Below are 22,455 nucleotides of genomic sequence, written 5' to 3'. Positions count from 1 at the left end.
CTGCTGTTGTGAGGGTCATAATCAAAAGGCATGGCAGTCCAGGATCAGTCTCTTCCCTTATTCCAAAATAAGAAAAGAAAACAATGAGCAACCCACAACATAAGCATTCGGTAACAGCTGCTGTGCAATTACTTGTTGAGGTTGGCAGTGCTGAAAATGAGGTAGTTCAGGCCGGACCTCTGTCTGCATTTGATGCATCCACAGTTCTAAACCCTAGCGTCCTAAAGCTGCCACATTAAATGTGTCTGCTTTATACCAATTTTTGAACTTAAATTAGTAATGTACGCTTCTCTTTCTTGTAAGATACTAGGTCCCTTGGCTGAAGTAGTATGTTGCATTCTGCAGCATGTATTTTATACAGACCATTCAACTGCCCACAATTGGCATGGCACCAAAGTATCAAGCACACTGATACAGTGTTGCATTCCTGTACTTTTTATGTGGCAGACACATTCGTAATGCACATTATCTTTGCAGACTGGGCTTTACCAGATAATGTGCTATACCACTAACTGGAAACTGGTTACCGTTTCAATATTTATATGCTAAAAATAAAGCTATCGGGATAGAATTCTCTATGAACAGCATCTATTTAATAATGCCTTTTTTTCTCGTTTTGAGGCAGAATCTGGATCTTTATTCATATTTATCGTAAAATGTGAATTTTTCACATCTCAAGTAATATCTGAGTTGCGAATTGAAAAATAGTGTATTCTGTGGAGAGGCTCTTTTAAAATATTCTATTGTGAGAGGGGCATTTTATGGTTCTTGCATACTTAATACTCGAGTAACTTCAAGAAGTTAGTATTACAAGGGCTGTTCTTAAAGTAACCTCCATTTTCCTGTAGTATGCTGCGTAGAGATAATGGCGCAGCTTTTGTGGTAGAATGCACCTGAAACCAGTACACTGTGAGCAACGGAGAATCAAGATCATGTCTTGGTTCCTTCCCAAGCCAAGTACTTTCATAATGTGTGCTGTACTCACAAGTCCTGCCAGTTGTGAGGTACATTCTGTAATAAGTTTAGTTGTGACAAAGAAACTGTAAAGCTAGTGAAATCCATCGTGAATATTGTGAAGTATGTATGTCAAACATAATGAGTGAAGATGGTGTAAGACAGTGGTGTCATACATTCAGAAACAGGTGAACCAATGTCAGAGAAAAGGTGAATGCATATCTGATTCATTTGGTGGACAAAAGAGGTGGGGAAAACTGCGGAGTCACCATCTTGGAGCTGTGTGTTAATTTTCCACAGATTAGTTGTACTCTTCTGTACAAAAGAGTACAGAGTGACTATCGAAGATTTGAGCTGCGGGAAATTTGATGTTGGATGAATACCTGAACTCTTTTCTGAAGAACAAAAGGCTCAATATATGGCAGTAGCACTGTCCTTTTTTGTGTGTTGCAAGAAAGAAACTGAAGCTTTTCTCGACCAGATTTTGACTGGAGAAGGACATAGATGCAGTATGTGAATGTAGAAACAAAACTTCAGTCATTGCAGTGGGGCCGTCACCAGAAAAATGCACAAAGTATCGTCAAACACTTTCCAGCAGGAAACTCATGGCAAACGTCTTTTTGGTCAGAAAAGGAATTTTGCTAATGGAGTTCTTGGAGAGAAATGCAACAATTAACATTGAAAGTTATTGTAACACACTAATGAACTTGAGAAGGGCCTTTCAAACAAATGTTATTCCATTTTGAGTTCCGTAGGATGACAGCACTCTCCACATACAGCACAACATACTATGACCAAACTGCGAGAGTTCAAATGGGATGTATTGGATCACTCCCTACAGCTCTGATTTGATACATATGCATGCATATGAAAAGGTGGCTTGTCTCAAAGCACTTTGGCAATGACAGAGTGTGGAAACCAATGTCAAAGATTGGCTTCAGTCGCAGGCAGCAGAATTTGATGACCGCGGAATTTCATGTGCTACAACAAATGACTCATTGTGTCTAGAAACTAAGCGGAAAAATAAGGAGGAGAGGGAGGGGGGATGAAAGGTACCTTCTGAATAACCCTCAATTAATATCTGTATTACTTCTTTTCGTGTAGAGGGGGCTGAAGATAGCATGTTTCAGTCTGGTTAGAAATATCCCCTCTGATGGTGATGTGATGTCATCCGTGAGTGAAAAATTGCATGTATGTGAAGAACAGAATTTTAGTACTTTACTATAGGTATTTGAGCTCTAAGAGTTTTTAGTTTTGAGGGAGTTAATTAAATTTGCAATTTCTGTAGTGGAACATGAAGTAATTGCCTGTGTTTGTGGCAGTACTTTTCACTTGTAGCCTATTGCTTTATCCCTTCAAGTATTCATGTTTATTTTCCGACTATTTCAAGGAAGTATTCATTAAGTAGGTTAGCTAGCTGACTGCTACCATTTGTTATATGGCAGTACTGCCCATATTGCTTCAGTTTTATTATTTTAATTATTGCTTTGTCCGCCCCTGATAGCTGAGTGGTCAGCGCGACAGACTGTCAATCCTAAGGGCCCGGGTTCGATTCCCGGCTGAGTTGGAGATTTTCTCCGCTCAGGGACTGGGTGTTGTGTTGTCCTAATCATCATCATTTCATCCCCATCGGCGCGCAAGTCGCCGAAGTGGCGTCAAATCAAAAGACTTGCACCAGGCGAGCGATCTACCCGACGGGAGGATCTCGTCACACGCCATTATTATAATTATTGCTTTCAAACATTTTACATATATCTGTTGCCTTAAGACAGTGCAGTATTTCTTGTTTAATTTTTCTGTTTGCCCTGAGTATTTAAATCAATTCCCTTTTCCTTTCACATGATTTTTTGGCTTCTTTTGTAATCTCTAATCAGCACTGAGAATAGCTGCAACCCCCGCCCCTATATAACCACACCACTAACAATTCCATACTTAAAATAATTGTTAACTGACAATGTTGGTCGCAGCTTGCATGCTACTTGTTCAGTGCAGTTCTCCGAAAAACACACTGTAATGCAACTGTCAGTTCTTTGGATTATAATGAGCACTTGATACATTATTTCTTTTCCAAGTAGATTGATTGGCAACAGCTGTAGTCACATCTACCACTCACTACTGAACTATCAATATCTTCACAGCACAGCATATATCCCTGCTTTTCTCACCTGCCGTTATCTTGAATGTCAGTATTTAAAACACATGGTCACTTGGCTGGTGATCCATTTTCTAGAAATCAGAATTGAAAAATTATGTACTTCAGTTGAAATAGCATAGCAGGAAATAAGCCAGAAACACAAAACATCACTCTGTGACTTGCAATCAAATGAAGGTGCTTTTGATCAGCTTGTGGTGTTGTCACAAAGTACCTTTTCTCCAGTAATGTGACGACATTATTCTTGAATTTGATTGATTTATTTGTGTGCACTGACCACATCCAGCATAAATTTCGGGCTGTGTTCAAGAAATTCTAATTTTTACTAAAATCAGATAATAAAAACAGTGCATCAATACTGTGTAGTGACTTTTGCAGTGTCTTCCTTAGTATTCAGTATTGCAGCTCCTCATATTACCAGCTGTAAAAGTAAACTAACGTTAAGTGTGTGTTATTTCCTTTGTATTCTGTAGTGTTGGTAATTATCATTGACAGATTTGGTGACTTATTTATGATGGGAGAGTACAAAATACACAAGAAATGTATATGGTAAAACATAAACCTGTATTGACCACTGCCCGGTGAATGTCATGTGATTTGATTGTCAACTTTCATGTTGTGAATACTTCTGATTGAAGGCAGCTCTTTGTTTGTCCTCATGAGGATGAATAGACTGTGTTAGGCTATCTAAATACAGGTAAACTTTGAGTGCACATCATAATTGAAGTACATCAGTACTGTTTTTGTTACTAATTTTGCTGATGAAGAAATCAATGAGACAATATGGTGATTGGTGTTGGAATTTTTACCAATTACAAATGTAATCTCCTGTTTAAATGTCACCAAGTTGCCTATTTGGATTTCACATGAATCTGTTGGTCTGCCTGTCTTCAGTAGAGCATTCCCATTTTAATTTAACCTTGAATCAACATACATGCGCTTAAGTCATTGGTGGGCCAGTCTACAGATGTTTGTCTTCAACGTTACATGTACTGTGCTTTTAAGTGGTAGCTCACACACACGTGTGCACCTGCCTGCCCCCCCTCCCACCCCCCACACACACAAAATATATTTAAAAAGAGTATGATAATAGTAGTACACCTGCTGTGAAATTGCTCTAAAGTAGGTTCCAGCTCTAAGGTCTCCTATGTGAACTGACACACAAAAAGTTTGAAACTTCTTTCACCTTTCAGTATAATCTCTGTGCAATTGTTGTACACAACTTTTCACAATGTTGATGCTGTGACTCCATGACCACTGCAGATGTTTCCTTAGGAGTCTATTTTGACCAGTGAAAAATAGCTGCGGCAATAGCAGCACTACTGGGAAATGTGTGGCTACGTAGAACATTGGTCAGATGAGCAAGTGCTTGAGAGACCCCATCAAAGCTGTTAACACGAAGAAACTCCTGTGTTAAGGTTCACCCGATGCATTGCTGCACTGTCAGAAGTGAAAGAGCACATGTGCAGATTTTTCGTGGCATTCTCCACACTATGCTGGCAAGTAAACTGTTCTTAAAAACATATTTTTAGTTTGTAACTCTCGCCATAGTGGCCATTGGAGCACAGTGTATAAGGATTATGCCTTCACTGTCCAAAAATGTGGTGCAAAGAGTGAGTGTGAAAAGAAAGCCACACCGTGCCATCATCATGCACCATCACTGCCTGGTAAAATTGTCATAGTAGAAACTTTGAGATCATCAGTTAACATTTTTGGTATCCATCTGGAGGTTACTTCCCACATTTTCAAGTCATTGTGCAGGATTGTGATCCCATGGAAATGGAGGAAATATCTTTCACAGTAATCGGTGATATTGCAAAACAACTGACTCCATGCATCATCATGTTGCCAGACTTTCTGCTGCAAGAACAAGAATTTTTTGGTTTCTAGTCACATTGATGATCAGCTTCTTTGAACAGTTGTACTCGAGAGTGCACATTCTTCACAATGTTCACATGATCACACACATCTAACTCATCTGGCAAAGAATTTAATGTGTGTCACTGGGCAAGTGGAGAAACTGAATGGTTATCTGCTGTTTTTGTAATGAAGACGAGGCCATTTCTAGTAACAAAATCATTCCTTGCTCTCACTGTACCCACTAGAGTTCTGTCGGCCACACAGTGCTACCATGTGCCTTGCTAACACAGTGTATATCAGGTATGTTGAGCCAAACTTTGTGTTTCTGTCTACTCCCAGGCCTGTGAAAGAAAAATTGAACACTTTTGAACTTTGAACGCATTGCAGAACTAGCGGAGATGTAGTTGATTTTAAAAATGATGGTATTCTGTTTTGCAGAGAGCAAAAAATGCAGTTTGTAAAATGCTTGCATTATCCTCTCAAACATTTTTAAACTGCAGTATTTATTTATTAATTTATTTATTTATTTGTTTTTAAAAAAGCTTTTTATCAAATGTTGTCTATTGAGGAATTGTTTGACATTGGTTACATATTCTTTGGCACACTGTACATACATGTTTAACCTTTTTTTTCATCCAACAGGTGTCTCAGTTCGTTGCACGCATGGGAGAAGAGGGTCCTGGACCTGCATCACCAGCTGCTACTGGAGGACCTGGAGGATTGGTGGCTGCATATGGTGGTGGCTCTGAGTCAGATGATGACATTGATGACGTACTTCAAGAGGAAAGATTGCACACAGATTGGACTAAACTTGCATGCTTACTTTGTAAAAGGCAATTCCCAAGCAAAGAAACCCTGCAACGCCATAACCAACTGTCTGATTTGCATAGGCAGAATTTGGAAGCTTGGTACAGGGTTCGTGGTCTTGATCAGAATGATCCCCAGCAACGTAATAGTCGTTACCGTGACCGCGCTAAAGAACGCCGTTCAAAGTTTGGCACTACAGATCCTACAGCTGCTGCACCTCATCCCAATCGACTGAAAGAGAAATTCCTCAAAGCACGTGAAGAAGCGGCTCGTTCAATGTATGAAGAACCAACACGTGCTGGCATTGGATCAGAAAATGTAGGAAATCGTCTACTTCAGAAAATGGGATGGCAAGAAGGTATGGGTCTGGGCAAAAGTAACCAGGGGCGCACTTCTATAGTGCAGACTGATGTTAGAAATCCAACAGCAGGACTTGGCTCACGTGAAGCTGCTGCTGTTCCTGTTTTACCTGGAGAAAAATACAAAGACCGTGTTAAGAAGATGATGTTTGCACGTTACCAGGAACTCACAGAGCAAGAACAAGCAGAACCCAGTTGAACATTGAATTACTTCACAGATTTATTGCCTACGGGTGAAAGTGTTTGTTACTGCCATTTGGCTACAAATATCCTGTACTTAAACAGTGGGCCAGTGTTCAATGTGTTTGTTCTTGTACAGGACCTTGTAGCTGATATTTCAGCCAATCTGACATGAAGAGGCATAGTGATGTTTGAGACATTGCACACTGAATGTGATAATGTTCAGATATCTTCTGTGTGTGAATAAATTCATTGTACAAAAGATGATGATGACTGTTAGCTTGATTGTGAACTATTACTTAATAGGCTACTCAAATGTAGGAAATTTAAATATCATGACGGGCCCAGGAGCTTATAGACACATTGATTTGTTCGTTTTATCGATGAGCAATCTTGACTGCACTGACAACAAATGGTAAGTACAAAAGTAACAGGGAACCACGAAATTCCCTTCTCCCATGACATAAGACATTCCAGGTTGTAATGTTGTACTGTGCTGTTCCTTTGCAAAAATTGAATGCACTTTGTGCATGTGTTTTCCTTTTTGAATGTATGAGGTTCCTCCAAACAGTGTAGGCAGTGTTAGTTCCAGTGGATATAAGGCAGTGGCTGCACTTTGAATCAATGCTGTGACTTTTTGAATTATTGTCTTGTGCTGTAATTACTACTTCACAGAAAAATAATCAAAAAACCACTTATTCGCCAGGATCTTTTACGAGTTTGTAGGCTGTCGTAGGTCTTACTTTTATCGTGGTCTCGATTGATTTTTAATTTTATTTTTGTTGACTTCTCAGCAGTTGCGCATTGTTCTGGAGAAAGATGCAGTTTTCATTGTTCAGCTGTGCTGAAAGTAAAGAAATAAATAAAATAAAATTTACTGTCATCCTCTTCCATTCGTTTTGTGTTGGTCACAGAAGTGGTAAGATATTTACCTTGTATATACGTAAACCACTTTTAAAAAGTGATGTACATATTTCATTGTTGTAATTTTGGACATGGAAAGAATTAGTAAAATTTTATAAACTGTAATAAATTAGATGGTTCCGAATCATTTACTGGCTCCTTTGATTTTGTTCTCAGTATAGGTGCTAAACTTAATTATAAGTATTGTGTAGCTTATAACTATCTGTGTAAGAAAGAGAGAGAGAGAGACTTTTATTAGTGTGGAAATTCTTTTGTAAATAGATCGAAATTTAATTTGATGCCTCATTCAAGCTTCTGTGGGAGGCACAGCTCTTAAGCTAGAAGGACCCATATAAGTAGGGTGTGCCAAACTATTACAAATTCTTTTGTAGCTGACACCTCAAATTTAGCAACAGTAGCAAAAATGGTTTTGTTCTTTTTGTATATATGTTAATTATTAAGCTGATTAACTGAATAAAGTAATTATGTCCTTACTTGTAACTGCACATTAAAATTTTTAATATTTAACCAACTTATACTTTGCAATTGCAGTCCACAGCCATTATTATGCAGTTATCAATTATTTGTTCCATTACAACTGAGCACTGGTCAGTGGATGGGGTTTCGGTCGAAAGTTGCATTAATTTTTCTGGAGAAAGTAGCCGAAACTACTACTGTTTACATTTTTATTTCCTGCATTCACAGAGGAAATTATTTCCATTTCAGTTACCATGCTGGAAGTATGATCAAATATTGAATAAATCATGGAATCTGTGCATCCTGCAAAATTGCTTATTTTGGAAGGAGGTAAATGGAAATAATAGTCAGCACGTTTGCTGAGTTTGTTGACTAATACAAGCCTAATGTTTTAATGTGAAACCACTCCATTTGATCATAGTTGTTTTAAGTTTAAAAAATGATATCTGGAGTAATGCTGAAAATGACATCTGGAGTAATGCTGATAGAATCGCAAAGAGAAGAGATTAATCATGAGCATTGGCAACTCTAGACATTAGTAAGTTGTTGGGAGAGTAAAGTAAAGCACCACACAGACCTATTGTATGAGAAGGACATGTTGAAATATTCCATTTCTGCTTCAGAATATCTTCTTGTTCTTTGTGTAGCTGTGAAGCTTTTGTACGAGTGATCTGTGCTGCAGTACTTGCACACTAAATTTGTGCCTTTCCCTTTGTCTCTGTTTTTGTTTTAAGTGATGAAATCATTCATTCCAAAAGCTTGAGATTGAAACTTCCTTCTTTTTTTTGGTCAGAAATGGATAAGTTTCAATGTTGCCGATTGGCAGGTAAGTATGTTGTGCCTTTGTATAGTATTATTCACACTTTTTTTCATTGTATTTAGGCACAATTACTTGAATGTGGAAGACTTTGGACAAATTTTGAAACTGCGTTATGCACCAACTTTCAGATTCGATAATAGTTCAGTGCGATAAGAGCAATTGTGCCATTTACAAGCCACTACATTTTTCATGAGACAATGTTCCAGCCATTTCAGATCCTCTGCTGGATAAAGGTTGCCTCTACATTTTGCCATACATTACGCTCTTCAGCAATATATATCCACATTGCTCCTGAGTGTTTTAGTCATCCACACACCTTCCTCTTGGTCATCAGCTCTGTCTTTTCTAAATTCTTGCAATCTAGCAAAGCACTTCTTTTATCCATTCCTCCAGGCCTATTGAGAATATTTTTGTGATAATGGAATGTCATTGCGTCACTCTTCCTTCAATTTTGAAATTCTCAGTATATCCCTGCAGTCTAATGGAAGCTGTAACATTGACATGTATATTTTTTGGTATAGTGATGTAAATTGAATCAATTCCTTATTGCTCAAGATCTGTTACTACTGATTTAGTTAAAACTGGATCAAAAGCAATTGAAGACATACAGTCTGAGTAAGGGTTCATCATATATATATATATATATATATATATATATATATATATATATATATATATATATATATATATATATATATATATATATATATATATATATATATATATATATATAATTACTACTTTTGTCTATAGCCATAATCCAGATTCTCTAAAAACACAATATGAAAACAAAACATAAGACATAAACTACATAACTTTAAAAAAAACTTTTAGATATATACATTACAACCTCCCACCTCCACATTTTTTCAGATACTTTGTATCCAGTCAGATGTACGTACCATATACAAGCACTGTGTGACAGGTAGCATACAAGTATTTTAAAAAGCAAGTAGCTGCCATTGGTGGTAAAATCACGATTGTCCTTAGCATATGAGCCACATACAAAAATATACAGCAATAGGCAAAGTACTGTTGGTGAATGCTCTTCCTGCAGGCTGCCAGCATTGTGCTATTGGCTTCTGATATTTCACAGAATGGAATTTTCATTCCCCAGTGGACTGTGCACTGATATGAAACTTCCTGGCAGATTAAAACCGTATGCCAAAACAAGACTCGAAATCAGTACCTTTGCCTTTCACAGTTAAGTGTTCTACCAGCTGAGCTATCCAAGCACCACTCACAGCCCGTCCTCGCAGCTCTACTTCCATCAGCACCTCATGTTGTATCTTCAGTAATATCATTTTCTTTTGTAACTGTCAGCTTTTGCCACTTTTGGAATAATAATTAGCTCTCTTTCAACTTTGTCTTCATCCAGAGGTTATTTCAACACACTGTTAAATATTGCTCTGAAGTACACCAATTTATGTTTTTAACAATGGCAAGGACTTCTGTTAATGATCATATCAGTAGTTGTTGGAGTCCTAAAATGTTTAACAGAATGCTGAAAAAAGTAATAAAAATGTAAAACAACATCAAACTAAATGGGAAAAGAAAATTATGTTAGTCGTAGCAGTAAGAAATAACGTACATTGCTGTTTAATACTAAGACATGATATGTGAAAAGATGGTAAAGTGTTTTAAGAAAACTAAGGTAATTGTAGATTTTCAAATTATATGTACCATTAGTTCAAGATTACAGCATACAATTGGCAGTAAATGAAATAAGGTCTTATGATCTGGTCAGACAGGAAATAATTTTGCAGTTTGCTTTAAGGATGAAATCCTAAACAGCTTCAAGGTTTTGCACAAGACATAAAAAGGATATTTGTTGTATCTCTTAGAGGAAATGAATATCTTTAATCATAGGAATACACAGTCAAATTTACAAATGGTTCAAATGGCTCTGAGCACTATGGGACTTAACTTCTGAGGTCATCAGTCCCCTAGAACTTAGAACTACTTAAACCTAACTAACCTAAAGATAGCACACACATCCATGCCTGAGGCAGGATTCGAACCTGCGACCGTAGCGGTTGCGCGGTTCCAGACTGTAGCACCTAGAACCACTCGGCCACCCCAGCCGGCAGTCAAACTTACAGCTTGATGAACAAAGCAAATTAAATCATAGTGGTTATTTTAATATATTCAGAAACCTACTTGTGTACCATATTTACTCGAATCTAAGCCTCACCTAAAAAATGAGACTCGAAATGAAGGGAAAAAAAAAAAAAAAATCCCGAATCTAAGCCGCACGTGAAATTTGAGACTCGAAATTCAAGGGGAAATAAAAGTTTTAGGCCGCATCTCCAAATCGAAACAAAGTTGGTCCATTGTAATATGGGACACAATTTAGGTCGAATGAATGATGATACAGCTACAGTAGTTTGGTTCGAGTCGTAAGCTTAGCAGTTAAGCTTTACCAGGTAGCCATTGCTATGCGTCAGGCGCTCCGTCTGTATTTATACGGGTACCCTTCCTTTTTCACGTGCTTCGTCTGGTTTGAATCGATTGCTTATTTTCCTTTGACCTGATAAGTGCCGTTTTCTTTGTTATAGGTGTTAACGTCACTCTAAGCTGAAAATGCATTACTATACTGTGTCATGCATTGTTTGTCGCATTCTGATAGTGCGTGTTTACGGCCTGTTGCCGCTCGCGGCATAGCTTGCTTTTGTGCGCGCTACCGCCGCTTACAATTAAAAAAAAAGGGATTTGTGTCATCAGTGAAACAACGGCAAGAGACTGCTATTTGTTGTTACTTACACTGCTGCTTTCTTTGATAATTATCAACAAGAACCAAATAATAGGCTGCGTAAGATAGAACATGTTCTGAACGAGAGTTAGGCGAAAATTTTTCTCCGTTTGAAAATCTTTGCGGCCACTTCTTTAGTACATCAAATTCTGCACAGAAATTAGAGTCACCTTAGATTTAAAAATCTAGTCAGTTGCCGTGCTTCATTTCTGACTGTATCATTATTAGGCATAAGAATAATACGAATATAAACATGACACGATATGTATATTCTAACGCGTTTGCTGTTGTCTCACTCTAGTTTCGTAGTTTATAAGGCAGACTGGATTTAAATGGGATAGCAGCAAACATGAAAGAATACATGGCAAAATGTTTATATTAGTATTATTCTTATGGTGAAGAGAATACTACATGTGATTCACATATCATCAGGTTCCTATTGACAAACATCCCAAACAGTCTTGCTAGTCGGATTTTCGTAGTACATTGAAATTCTGCTACAGTCGAAGATGAACAATACGGTATTTGTATTTACTTCGTTGGATAATGTATGAAAATGCAGTGTCGAAACTCGGGGCGGAGAAAAAAGGCTGGTCTTTCACCTTTTTTTAAATTTATTTAATGACGCAGAGGTTTTGGCGCCAGTATTTATCTTTGCACCTACAAGGCATGCCTGTGTAGCGCTACATATATTCAACGGCAGAAGTTAGCTGTGGCGGCACCTACCAACATTTTTCATAACTGCCGCTTGCTTTGCACTCGATTCTAAGCCGCACGCAGTTTTTTGGATTACGAAAACCGGAAAAAAGTGCAGCTTAGATTCGAGTAAATACGGTAAGTGGGTGGTGAGGAACTGCTGCTGGACCCCGGCGCCAAGCACTAGAGCTGCAGGTGATGTCACAAATTCATGGTGAGACTCTGGCAATGTGACAAGTAAACAGTCTTGAAGATAATAGCATGACATTGGAGCCCTCCAAGAAGAAGCAGTCACCAACAGCTAATTTCCATATTGATGTTTAACAGTTTTAGGCTTGCACTTTAATTTATTATTATTATTATTATGAAATCTGCCCCCCCCCCCCCCCCTCCCCCATGAACCATGGACCTTGCCGTTGGTGGGGAGGCTTGCGTGCCTCAGCGATACAGATAGCCGTACCATAGGTGCAACCACAACGGAGGGGTATCTGTTGAGAGGCCAGACAAACGTGTGGTTCCTGAAGAGGGGCAGCAGCCTTTTCAGTAGTTGCAAGGGCAACAGTCTGGATGATTGACTGATCTGGCCTTGTAACAATAACCAAAACGGCCTTGCTGCCCTGGTACTGTGAACGGCTGAAAGCAAGGGGAAACTACAGCCGTAATTTTTCCCGAGGGCATGCAGCTTTACTGTATGATTAAATGATGATGGCGTCCTCTTGGGTAAAATATTCCGGAGGTAAAATAGTCCCCCATTCGGATCTCCGGGTGGGGACTACTCAAGAGGATGTCGTTATCAGGAGAAAGAAAACTGGCGTTCTACGGATCGGAGCGTGGAATGTCAGATCCCTTAATGGGGCAGGTAGGTTAGAAAATTTAAAAAGGGAAATGGATAGGTTAAAGTTAGATATAGTGGGAATTAGTGAAGTTCGGCGACAGGAGGAACAAGACTTCTGGTCAGGTGACTACAGGGTTATAAACACAAAATCAAATAGGGGTAATGCAGGAGTAGGTTTAATAATGAATAGGAAAATAGGAATGCGGGTAAGCTACTACAAACAGCATAGTGAACGCATTATTGTGGCCAAGATAGACATGAAGCCCACACCTACTAGAGTAGTACAAGTTTATATGCCAACTAGCTCTGCAGATGACGAAGAAATTGAAGAAATGTATGATTAAATAAAAGAAATTATTCAGATTGTGAAGGGAGACGGAAAATTTAATAGTCATGGGTGACTGGAATTCGAGTGTAGGAAAAGGGAGAGAAGGAAACATAGTAGGTGAATATGGATTGGGGCTAAGAAATGAAAGAGGAAGCCGCCTGGTAGAATTTTGCACAGAGCACAACATAATCATAGCTAACACTTGGTTTAAGAATCATGAAGGAAGGTTGTATACATGGAAGAACCCTGGAGATACTAAAAGGTGTCAGATAGATTATATAATGGTAAGACAGAGATTTAGGAACCAGGTTTTAAATTGTAAGACATTTCCAGGGGCAGATGTGGACTCTGGCCACAATCTATTGGTTATGACCTGTAGATTAAAACTGAAGAAACTGCAAAAAGGTGGGAATTTAAGGAGATGGGACCTGGATAAACTGAAAGAACCATAGGTTGTACAGAGTTTCAGGGAGAGCATAAGGGAACAATTGACAGGAATGGGGGAAAGAAATACAGTAGAAGAAGAATGGGTAGCTTTGAGGGATGAAGTAGTGAAGGCAGCAGAGGATCAAGTAGGTAAAAAGACGAGGGCTAGTAGAAATCCTTGGGTAACAGAAGAAATATTGAACTTAATTGATGAAAGGAGAAAATATAAAAATGCAGTAAATGAAGCAGGCAAAAAGGAATACAAACGTCTCAAAAATGAGATTGACAGGAAGTGCAAAATGGCTAAGCAGGGATGGCTAGAGGACAAATGTAAGGATGTAGAGGCTTATCTCACTAGGGGTAAGATAGATACTGCCTACAGGAAAATTAAAGAGGCCTTTGGAGATAACAGAACCACTTGTATGAATATCAAGAGTTCTAAGCAAAGAAGGGAAAGCAGAAAGGTGGAAGGAGTATATAGAGGGTCTATACAAGGGCGATGTACTTGAGGACAATATTATGGAAATGGAAGAGGATGTAGATGAAGATGAAATGGGAGATACGATACTGCGTGAAGACTTTGACAGAGCACTGAAAGACCTGAGTCGAAACAAGGCTCCCGCAGTAGACAACATTCCATTGGAACTACTGACGGCCTTGGGAGAGCCAGTCCTGACAAAACCCTACCATCTAGTGAGCAAGATATATGAAACAGGTGAAATACCCTCAGACTTCAAGAAGAATATAATAATTCCAATCCCAAAGAAAGCAGGTGTTGACAGATGTGAAAATTACCGAACTATCAGTTTAATAAGTCACAGCTGCAAAATACTAACACGAATTCTTTACAGATGAATGGAAAAACTAGTAGAAGCCAACCTCGGGGAAGATCAGTTTGGATTCCGTAGAAACACTGGAACATGTGAGGCAATACTGACCTTACGACTTATCTTAGAAGAAAGATTAAGGAAAGGCAAACCTACGTTTTTAGCATTTGTAGACTTAGAGAAAGCTTTTGACAATGTTGACTGGAATACTCTCAACCAAATTCTAATGGTGGCAGGGGTAAAATACAGGGAGCAAAAGGCTATTTACAATTTGTACAGAAACCAGATGGCAGTTACAAGAGTCGAGGGACATGAAAGGGGAGCAGTGGTTGGGAAGGGAGTAAGACAGGGTTGTAGCCTCTCCCCGATGTTGTTCAATCTGTATATTGAGCAAGCAGTAAAGGAAACAAAAGAAAAATTAGGAGTAGGTATTAAAATCCATGGAGAAGAAATAAAAACTTTGAGGTCCGCCGATGACATTGTAATTCTGTCAGAGACAGCAAAGGACTTGGAAGAGCAGTTGAATGGAACGGACAGTGTCTTGAAAGGAGGATATAAGATGAACAAAAGCAAAACAAGGATAATGGAATGTAGTCTAATTAAGTCGGGTGATGCTGAGGGAATTAGATTAGGAAATGAGCCACTTAAAGTAGTAAAGGAGTTTTGCTATTTGGGGAGCAAAATAACTGATGATGGTCGAAGTAGAGAGGATATAAAATGTAGACTGGCAATGGCAAGGAAAGCGTTTCTGAAGAAGAGAAATTTGTTAACATCGAGTATAGATTTAAGTGTCAGGAAGTCATTTCTGAAAGTATTTGTATGGAGTGTAGCCATGTATGGAAGTGAAACATGGACGATAAATAGTTTAGACAAGAAGAGAATAGAAGCTTTCGAAATGTGGTGCTACAGAAGAATGCTGAAGATTAGATGGGTAGATCACATAACTAATGAGGAAGTATTGAATAGGATTGGGGAGAAGAGAAGTTTGTGGCACAACTTGACCAGAAGGAGGGATCGGTTGGTAGGACATGTTTTGAGGCATCAAGGGATCACCAATTTAATATTGGAGGGCAGCGTGGAGGGTAAAAATCGTAGAGGGAGACCAAGAGATGAATACACTAAGCAGATTCAGAAGGATGTAGGTTGCAGTAGGTACTGGGAGATGAAAAAGCTTGCACAGGATAGAGTAGCATGGAGAGCTGCATCAGACCAGTCTCAGGACTGAAGACCACAACAACAACAACATGAAATCTGGAGAAATTTCTGATCTCTTTGAAATTAAGATGGGTCAGACAAGAAGATGGATTATCCTCAATCCTCTTCGACATCGTAGTGGGCGAAATAGTTAAAACCTGGGAATAGGCTCTAAATTTGGAAGAATAATAGGAATACACCTCGGGAGGGAAAGACAGAACCTAGAAATAAAACTTTTAGCTTTTGCCAACGACCTTGCTATCTTAGCCAACAACTAAGAAAATACTCAGATGATGTTTGAGAGTCTTCATGAAATTGCAAAAAAACGGGTCTTCAAATCTCCCATGAAAAGAAAGTATATATGGAGTACAGGCACTGAAATGAGAGACATACGGAAGTAAATCGTGGGAAGATTAAGAGGACAGAGAAGTTCAAATACCTGGGGCAGTGGACTGAATAGGGAGGCAAAGGAAGAGCCAGAAAACTAGACCTGGCCTACAAGCTAACACAGAATAAGTACAACAATGGGCATTGTTCTCCAAGGCCAAACTTGGACACTGGAACTCGGTGTTACAAACTGAAGTACTGTATTCTTCAGACTGTCTTATTTTAAATAAAAAAGTGGACCTTCAAGCACTCGGAACGAAAGATTCTGAGGAAAATACTCAGACCATAGGACACTCACTACTGTGCATGTATAAAGTGCAACAGATTATTTTAATATTCCTGTTATACATCATTAGATATCACAGCAACCACATACGTGTTTTAATCATACACAAAGGACAATGGTAATCTTAACCACCAGTGCCATCGAGGAGTGGCAGCTATTAGCTTTTTACGTTTCACTTCTGCTACGTCTCACACAGCACTTGTGTATGCCACGTTCAAGAATGTGTAGTGGGACAGGAGGAGGACAACACTTCGAACATAACTGGCAAATTTATTGAAACGTAGATTGAAAACAAAGAAAAATTTTTGCCATTACTAATCATATACATCCATTACTTGGTTTCGAATAGAACACCGTAGAGATGGTCGCCATCACATTCCATGCATTCCACCAGGTGGTGAATGAAAGTTTCTATCACCAAAATCAGCATGTTCAGTGTTCAATGGGATGTCCTACACAGCTGTATGTATGCTTGCTTTGAGTTTAGCTGTTGTATGAGGACATACATTGTATACTTGATGCTTCAAGTATTCCCACAGAAAGTAGTCAGGGACAGTCAAATTGGGCTACCATACAGGTCAATGAATTTCTTCAAATCTGGAAACCATTCAACTAGGAAAATGACATTCATGGACTGCCAGGGGCCATATGATCAGCTGCTCCATCATGATGGAACCATATGTCGTCGTCCAGCCTTTGAAGGAGGGAGCCACTTAACACTTGGATATAATGATTGCTAGGAACCATTCCTAGATTGCCATGAAGGTCCTTAAAAAAATATGAACTGGTTATACTGGATGAAGCATGTCATGTTTTCAGAGTGCATGGATTTATCACACAGCTGACGAGCATTACGTTTGTTACAAGGCAATTCTCTTTATATATACCATCATCTAGATGAAAATGGGCCATGGCCAACATTAATATGTTATTTCTCATTTGAGGGTTGGTTACTAATATATCCAGGAATTGCAATGTGAAGGTTGTTGGGAAACATTATCTTGTGTGTTTAGCTTCTTTATGACCTGTGATTTGTATGGGTGGAACTGCAGATTATCATGAATGCCATGTCACAGCGAACGATTTGACATTGTTGCCACTGAGGCAGGTGTTTCAGCAGTGGCAAGGACTTCAGATGAGAGCTTGACAGCCGTTCACTCGCTCCGGGGTCTGCTGTGCCCTTTGTCACTCTGGACTTTTCTTCTTTGCACAAGATGCTGTAGCCTTGAACTGTTGTACCTACTGTACAATCACCTGATGATCCCAGACTGTGTCATATCATGGAACTGTGGTTTGAGACTCGTTATTTTTTAAATATGCCTCGACGGTGAATATTCAATGCTCTGAACTCCTCAAGGCAGTAATTACAAATTGCCTTTTTTCCTCAATGCAAGGCACATGTACTTATTTCATATAAGTGCAGTGACAATGTCACTGTACTACATGACTCAAATCCTATCATTCTGCTGAACCCTGTACACCCGACTGAATAAAGCACATCCAAAGAAACACATATATAAAAGCGGTATGTTGTACTGTACATACCCAGTAGTTTTTCAAAAATGATGTACTTTATTTCTAACAATCTGTCTTCAATTTACGTTTTAACAAACTTATGGAAACAGCCAGAACTAGTTTTCAGTGTTGTAATACAAGGAGTCAAAAGCTATCTCAAAATCAATGCATTCTAGGCAAATATTACCGTAATTCCTACCGATTGTAGGCCAGCTTGTCACTTTGCTAAGTTACATTCTAAAATTTTATTTTTACACAATTGTGATAATTTTAGCAAATTTTTGGAACAATTAAGATTGGCCTATATTTTTTGGTTTTGTCCTTTCTTGTGAAGCTGAGTAATTATAACATTGTTTCTGTTTTGGGGGATTATTTACTTTCACAAACATTCTGTAAATAATTTGCAAGTTCTTTTTGCATTACTCTTCCTCCAGATTTAATCATTTGTGTTGAAACATCTCCCAGCAAATTATGCACCTCATCTGGCATCGGTGCTGTAATGTTATGAGCTACACATGTTTCTGGTACATTTTATTTTTGTGACATGTAATATTAACATTGTAGCTGTGTGTGTTTGTTAGTTTCCACTTCAATTACTTGCAATCTTTTTTGGGTGCTCTCCTTGATGTACAGAATATGAAGTCACAGTTTTTTATGGGTACAGTTTGTATGCCAGATAATGTTGCAGTAATTTTGTGTAGAGCTGCCAGATTTGAAGGAAAGAACTGCTTCCACTTGGGCTACAATTGGAGGGACATGGATTTACCCATAAATTGTGTTTCAATTAATGTTACGTCTTTCAGTGTAGTAAAGCTGAAATTTTTGTCTGAATCTGTAATTTTCTTCTTTCAATGTACTGGTACCAAAATATAAGTATGTATGATTTTGGTTAGCCATTACGGCTAAAATATATAATACATCCTAGATTCTGAAAACATATCACTATCTTTCTGGATACTCATGTATCACAAACATTTCTGACGTAGTACAGTGTCAAGTTAAACAAACAGTGTATCAGATCACCTATGTGATCAGAGATTAAAACAAACAGGAAGAACAAAACAATCTGATTGATTAGTCATGCTTACATCAAAGACTTAGTTGGGCCCCCAGGTATAATGAAGCATATTAAAGAGTTACTTGGAATTAGTTACATTGACTTCTGCCTACAACTGCGAATTGAATACGCTTATCATCAAGGGCAGTTTGCAGTTGGTTTGAAACAGGATTGTTGTTTGTGTGTCAGTTACATGTTGTTGTTGCAGTGTTGTTAAATTACTTGATCAAAAAAAAGAATGAAAACTAATAGTAAGGAAAGCACTTAGCTACCACAGTGTTAATTTGAAGACTAAAATACATCAGTAGATGTGTTCTTGATGCACTTCTAACTTAGAAGTGGTGTATTAATCTAAATTTCGAAAGGGGGGCAGTCTAACCTTAAATAAATGACATGTACAATCAAACAATGGAAAATCCAGGATGGAATGTAACAATACGAGAGAAAGAAAATTGCTGCTCACCATATAGCGAAGGTGCTGAGTCGCGATAGGCACAATAAAAAGATTCACACAATCATAGCTTTTGGCCATTAAGGACTTTGTCAGCAGCACACACACACACGCACGTAACTTGCACACACATCTGCAGTCTCAGAGAGCTGAATCTACACTGCGAGCGGCAGCATCAGTGCATGATGGGAGTGGTGACTGGGTAAGGTAAGGAGGAGGCTGGGGCGGGGAGGGATAGTCTGGTGGGAGTGGTGGACAGTGAAGTGTTGCAGTTTAGACAGAGGGAAGGTGCGGAGGGGGAGGGGGTAAGTAGCGGAAAAGAGAGAAATAAAAATTAAAATTAAAGAAATTAAAAGACTGGGTGTGGCGGTGAAATGACGGCTGTGCAGTGCTGGAATGGGAACAGGGAGGGGGCTGGATGGGTGAGGACAGTGACTAACGAAGGTTGAGACCAGGAGGGTTACGGGAACGTAGGATGTATTGCAGGAAAAGTTCCCACCTGCGGAATTCAGAAAAGATGGTGTTACTGGGAAGGATCCATATGGCACAGGCTATGAAGCAATCATTGAGATGAGGGGTCTCATATTTGACAGCGTGTTCAGCTACAGTGTGGTCCACTTGTTTTTTGGCCACAGTTTGTTGGTGGCCATTCATGCGGACAGACAGCTTGTTGGTTGTCATGCCTACTTAGAATGCAGCACAGTGGTTGCAGCTGAGCTTGTATATCACATGACTGGTTTCACAGGTAGTTAGTGACTGGACTGGAGTAGGTGGTGGTAGGAGGATTTATGGGACAGGTCTTGCATCTAGGTATGAGCCATGAGCTAAGGGATAGGGAGCAGGGGTTGTGTAAGGATGGATGAGTATATTGTGTAGGTTCAGTGGACGGCGGAATACCATGGTAGGAGGGGTGGGAAGGATAGTGGGTAGGACATTTCTCATTTCAGGGCACGACAAGAGGTAATCGAAACTCTGGCAGAGAATATAATTCAGTTGCTCCAGTCCCAGATGGTACTGAGTATTCAGGATGGAATAATGACAGTATTGTGAAAAGGACAGATAGCTGTTCACCATATAGTGGAAATGTTGAGCGGCACACAGGCACAACAAAAATACTGCTAAAAAAGTAAGCTTCCTTGTTTAGCAGTCTTTTTGTAGTACCTGACTGCAACTCGACATTTACACTATATGATGAGTAGCAATCTATCCTTTTCATAATATTGTCAAACTGATAGTGCACAGATAGAGATAAAACAAATGAATATGTGGCATTCATCCTGTGGTCTTACAGCCCATTACACATTGTCCTCTTTTTACTTGTGATGGCATGGAATACTCGTGATAATCCATTTTCTCCTTGGACAAAGAACTGGTAAAAATGACACCATTAGGACAGTACTAACTCTTAACTTTACTGACCTGTGTGTGTGTGCCTCTTAAACCTCCTGGATATTTTTCTTTAATCATCTTTTTGTGATTACTGAATGTGAGAAACTGCTATTAAAATTTTTATGGCATTTATTGTTACTCCGTTGCTAATGTTTAGGTGTGGGATAGGAGATATGGCATTGTCTTGTTGTTCTGTCTCGAAGCTGCCATGGTGTCCGTCAGTAACCACTTGCGTCTATAATATAGACTGATACAATTACCACTTCTTTTGTGCTAACAGTATCTCAGACCGCACCTGGGACTTTGTGTAATGGATTCAGTAGCCAGGTATTCGACTACTGTGTGTGTTACAGACCCTGCTTTGAGGATACTGTTTTAAAGTGGTTTCAAGACAGTTTATGAAGTAATGTTCTATCCTATGGTTACAACAAAATTGAAAGTGAGCATAATTCAGAGTCGGAACAGTGTGAAAGTGAAGATGAATTTGTTTCCACTTGTGAATTCCTTGAATGAAATAAGTACTAAAAGTTATGAAGACGTGTAGAGACTGAATCGTTAGCTAAAGATTCTGCTAGAAATGTATTTGCTTGAAAAAAATATCACTGGCCGTAGAAGCTTCCAAGCAGTTTCATATTTGGTAGCATAATATCATTCACATTTGCCAACAGCGCAGCTACCTGTTCAAGTAGGTAGTAATCCAGATCCTGTTATTGTTTGGAATTTGTTCGTGGCTGACGATGTTTGAATATCAACTGAAATGGACTAGTGTAAAAATAAACAAAGAAATGCCTTAGAATGATCCAGATGTTTAGTATGGATCTGATTTATGTGAACTGAAAATATTTTTCGTGCATCCATCCGCCGTGTTTTGGGTGTAGCGGAAGCAAGAGCAGAAGTCATTGCAAACTGATTAGAAAATGGAAAATATGCCCCACATGTGATACAAAAAAAGAGGAGGAAGACACCGTATGTTTGCCATTGTTGCAAGAAGCCAATCTGCTCCAAATACTCAAAAAAAATTTGCAGCGAGTGCAAAAAAAACTAAGAAGGAAGTCAAAAACCTAAAAAGCACTAGTGTAATTTTTATTTTTTGAATGTTTTATAGTAGTTTATTGGAATATCGACATACACTCACAATCGAATGTGCAGTGACCTTAGATTTACTACTTGTGGTCATAGTTCATTACACAGTCAAACATAACAGTCGCGACATTCACTGCTGTGAAAGTTGTTACCGTTTGACAGATGGAGCGACATTAGCGCTCCAAGCAGCGAGTAAGGTGAACGTCAGACGCGTCGTTAGCATAATGTTTCATAATGTTTGTTTTGCATCAATTTCCTAAGTATTTTACAAAATATTTGAGTTATTTTCTTGCCGCCAGGTGTTTGTATAATACCAGAAGACATACATGTTTCTAAGAATGATTCTAAAATAAGCGCAAGTATGGACAAAAACCATGAATCGTGTGGCAAGCTACAACACATTCGTGAATAAACACTTGTGACTTTGGATGGAACTGCAGAATATAAACACACAGATTCACACACAAGAAACACAGACATGTACCTCTACACGCAAAAGCGATCGACAGCTCGTTTATCTTTCTGTAGGCCTACTGTGTTTGTCATTCTCGCCTGTTGCCACAAGTACGACCTTCATCTTTATCTTATTCTAATTGGGACAAGCAACTGCCAGATAGTGGGAGAAATGTGTTGAAAACATTATAATGAGCTGATTACATTTCACACAAAACCAAATATTTGAATAATTTTCGCCGGCCGAAGTGGCCGTGCGGTTAA

General features: G+C 38.9%; 1 protein-coding gene and 1 long non-coding RNA gene across 7 annotated transcripts in view; one reads left to right on the top strand and one right to left on the bottom strand.

The window, feature by feature from the left end:
- LOC124544705 (RNA-binding protein 5-like) overlaps nt 1–7,721 on the top strand; it is a 122,427-nt gene extending 114,706 nt beyond the window's left edge. For all 6 annotated transcript variants that reach the window (XM_047123349.1, XM_047123346.1, XM_047123348.1 and 3 more), the window contains one exon: nt 5,609–7,721. In XM_047123349.1, coding sequence (XP_046979305.1) covers nt 5,609–6,331 — 723 coding nt within the window. In that variant the 3' untranslated portion in view covers nt 6,332–7,721. The remainder of the gene's footprint in view (nt 1–5,608) is intronic.
- Nucleotides 7,722–9,351: 1,630 nt separating this feature from the next.
- LOC124544704 lies at nt 9,352–21,892 on the bottom strand. The gene is made up of 2 exons (XR_006967559.1): nt 21,791–21,892; nt 9,352–10,016 (listed from the first exon to the last, which is right to left on the bottom strand). It is a non-coding gene; the product is annotated as an uncharacterized LOC124544704 (long non-coding RNA).
- Nucleotides 21,893–22,455: the final 563 nt, after the last annotated feature.

Source organism: Schistocerca americana, chromosome 8 (assembly GCF_021461395.2).
Source record: "Schistocerca americana isolate TAMUIC-IGC-003095 chromosome 8, iqSchAmer2.1, whole genome shotgun sequence".
In the NCBI taxonomy this organism is placed as follows: Eukaryota; Metazoa; Arthropoda; class Insecta; order Orthoptera; family Acrididae; genus Schistocerca; species Schistocerca americana.
This window is presented reverse-complemented; position numbering and strand designations above follow the sequence as displayed.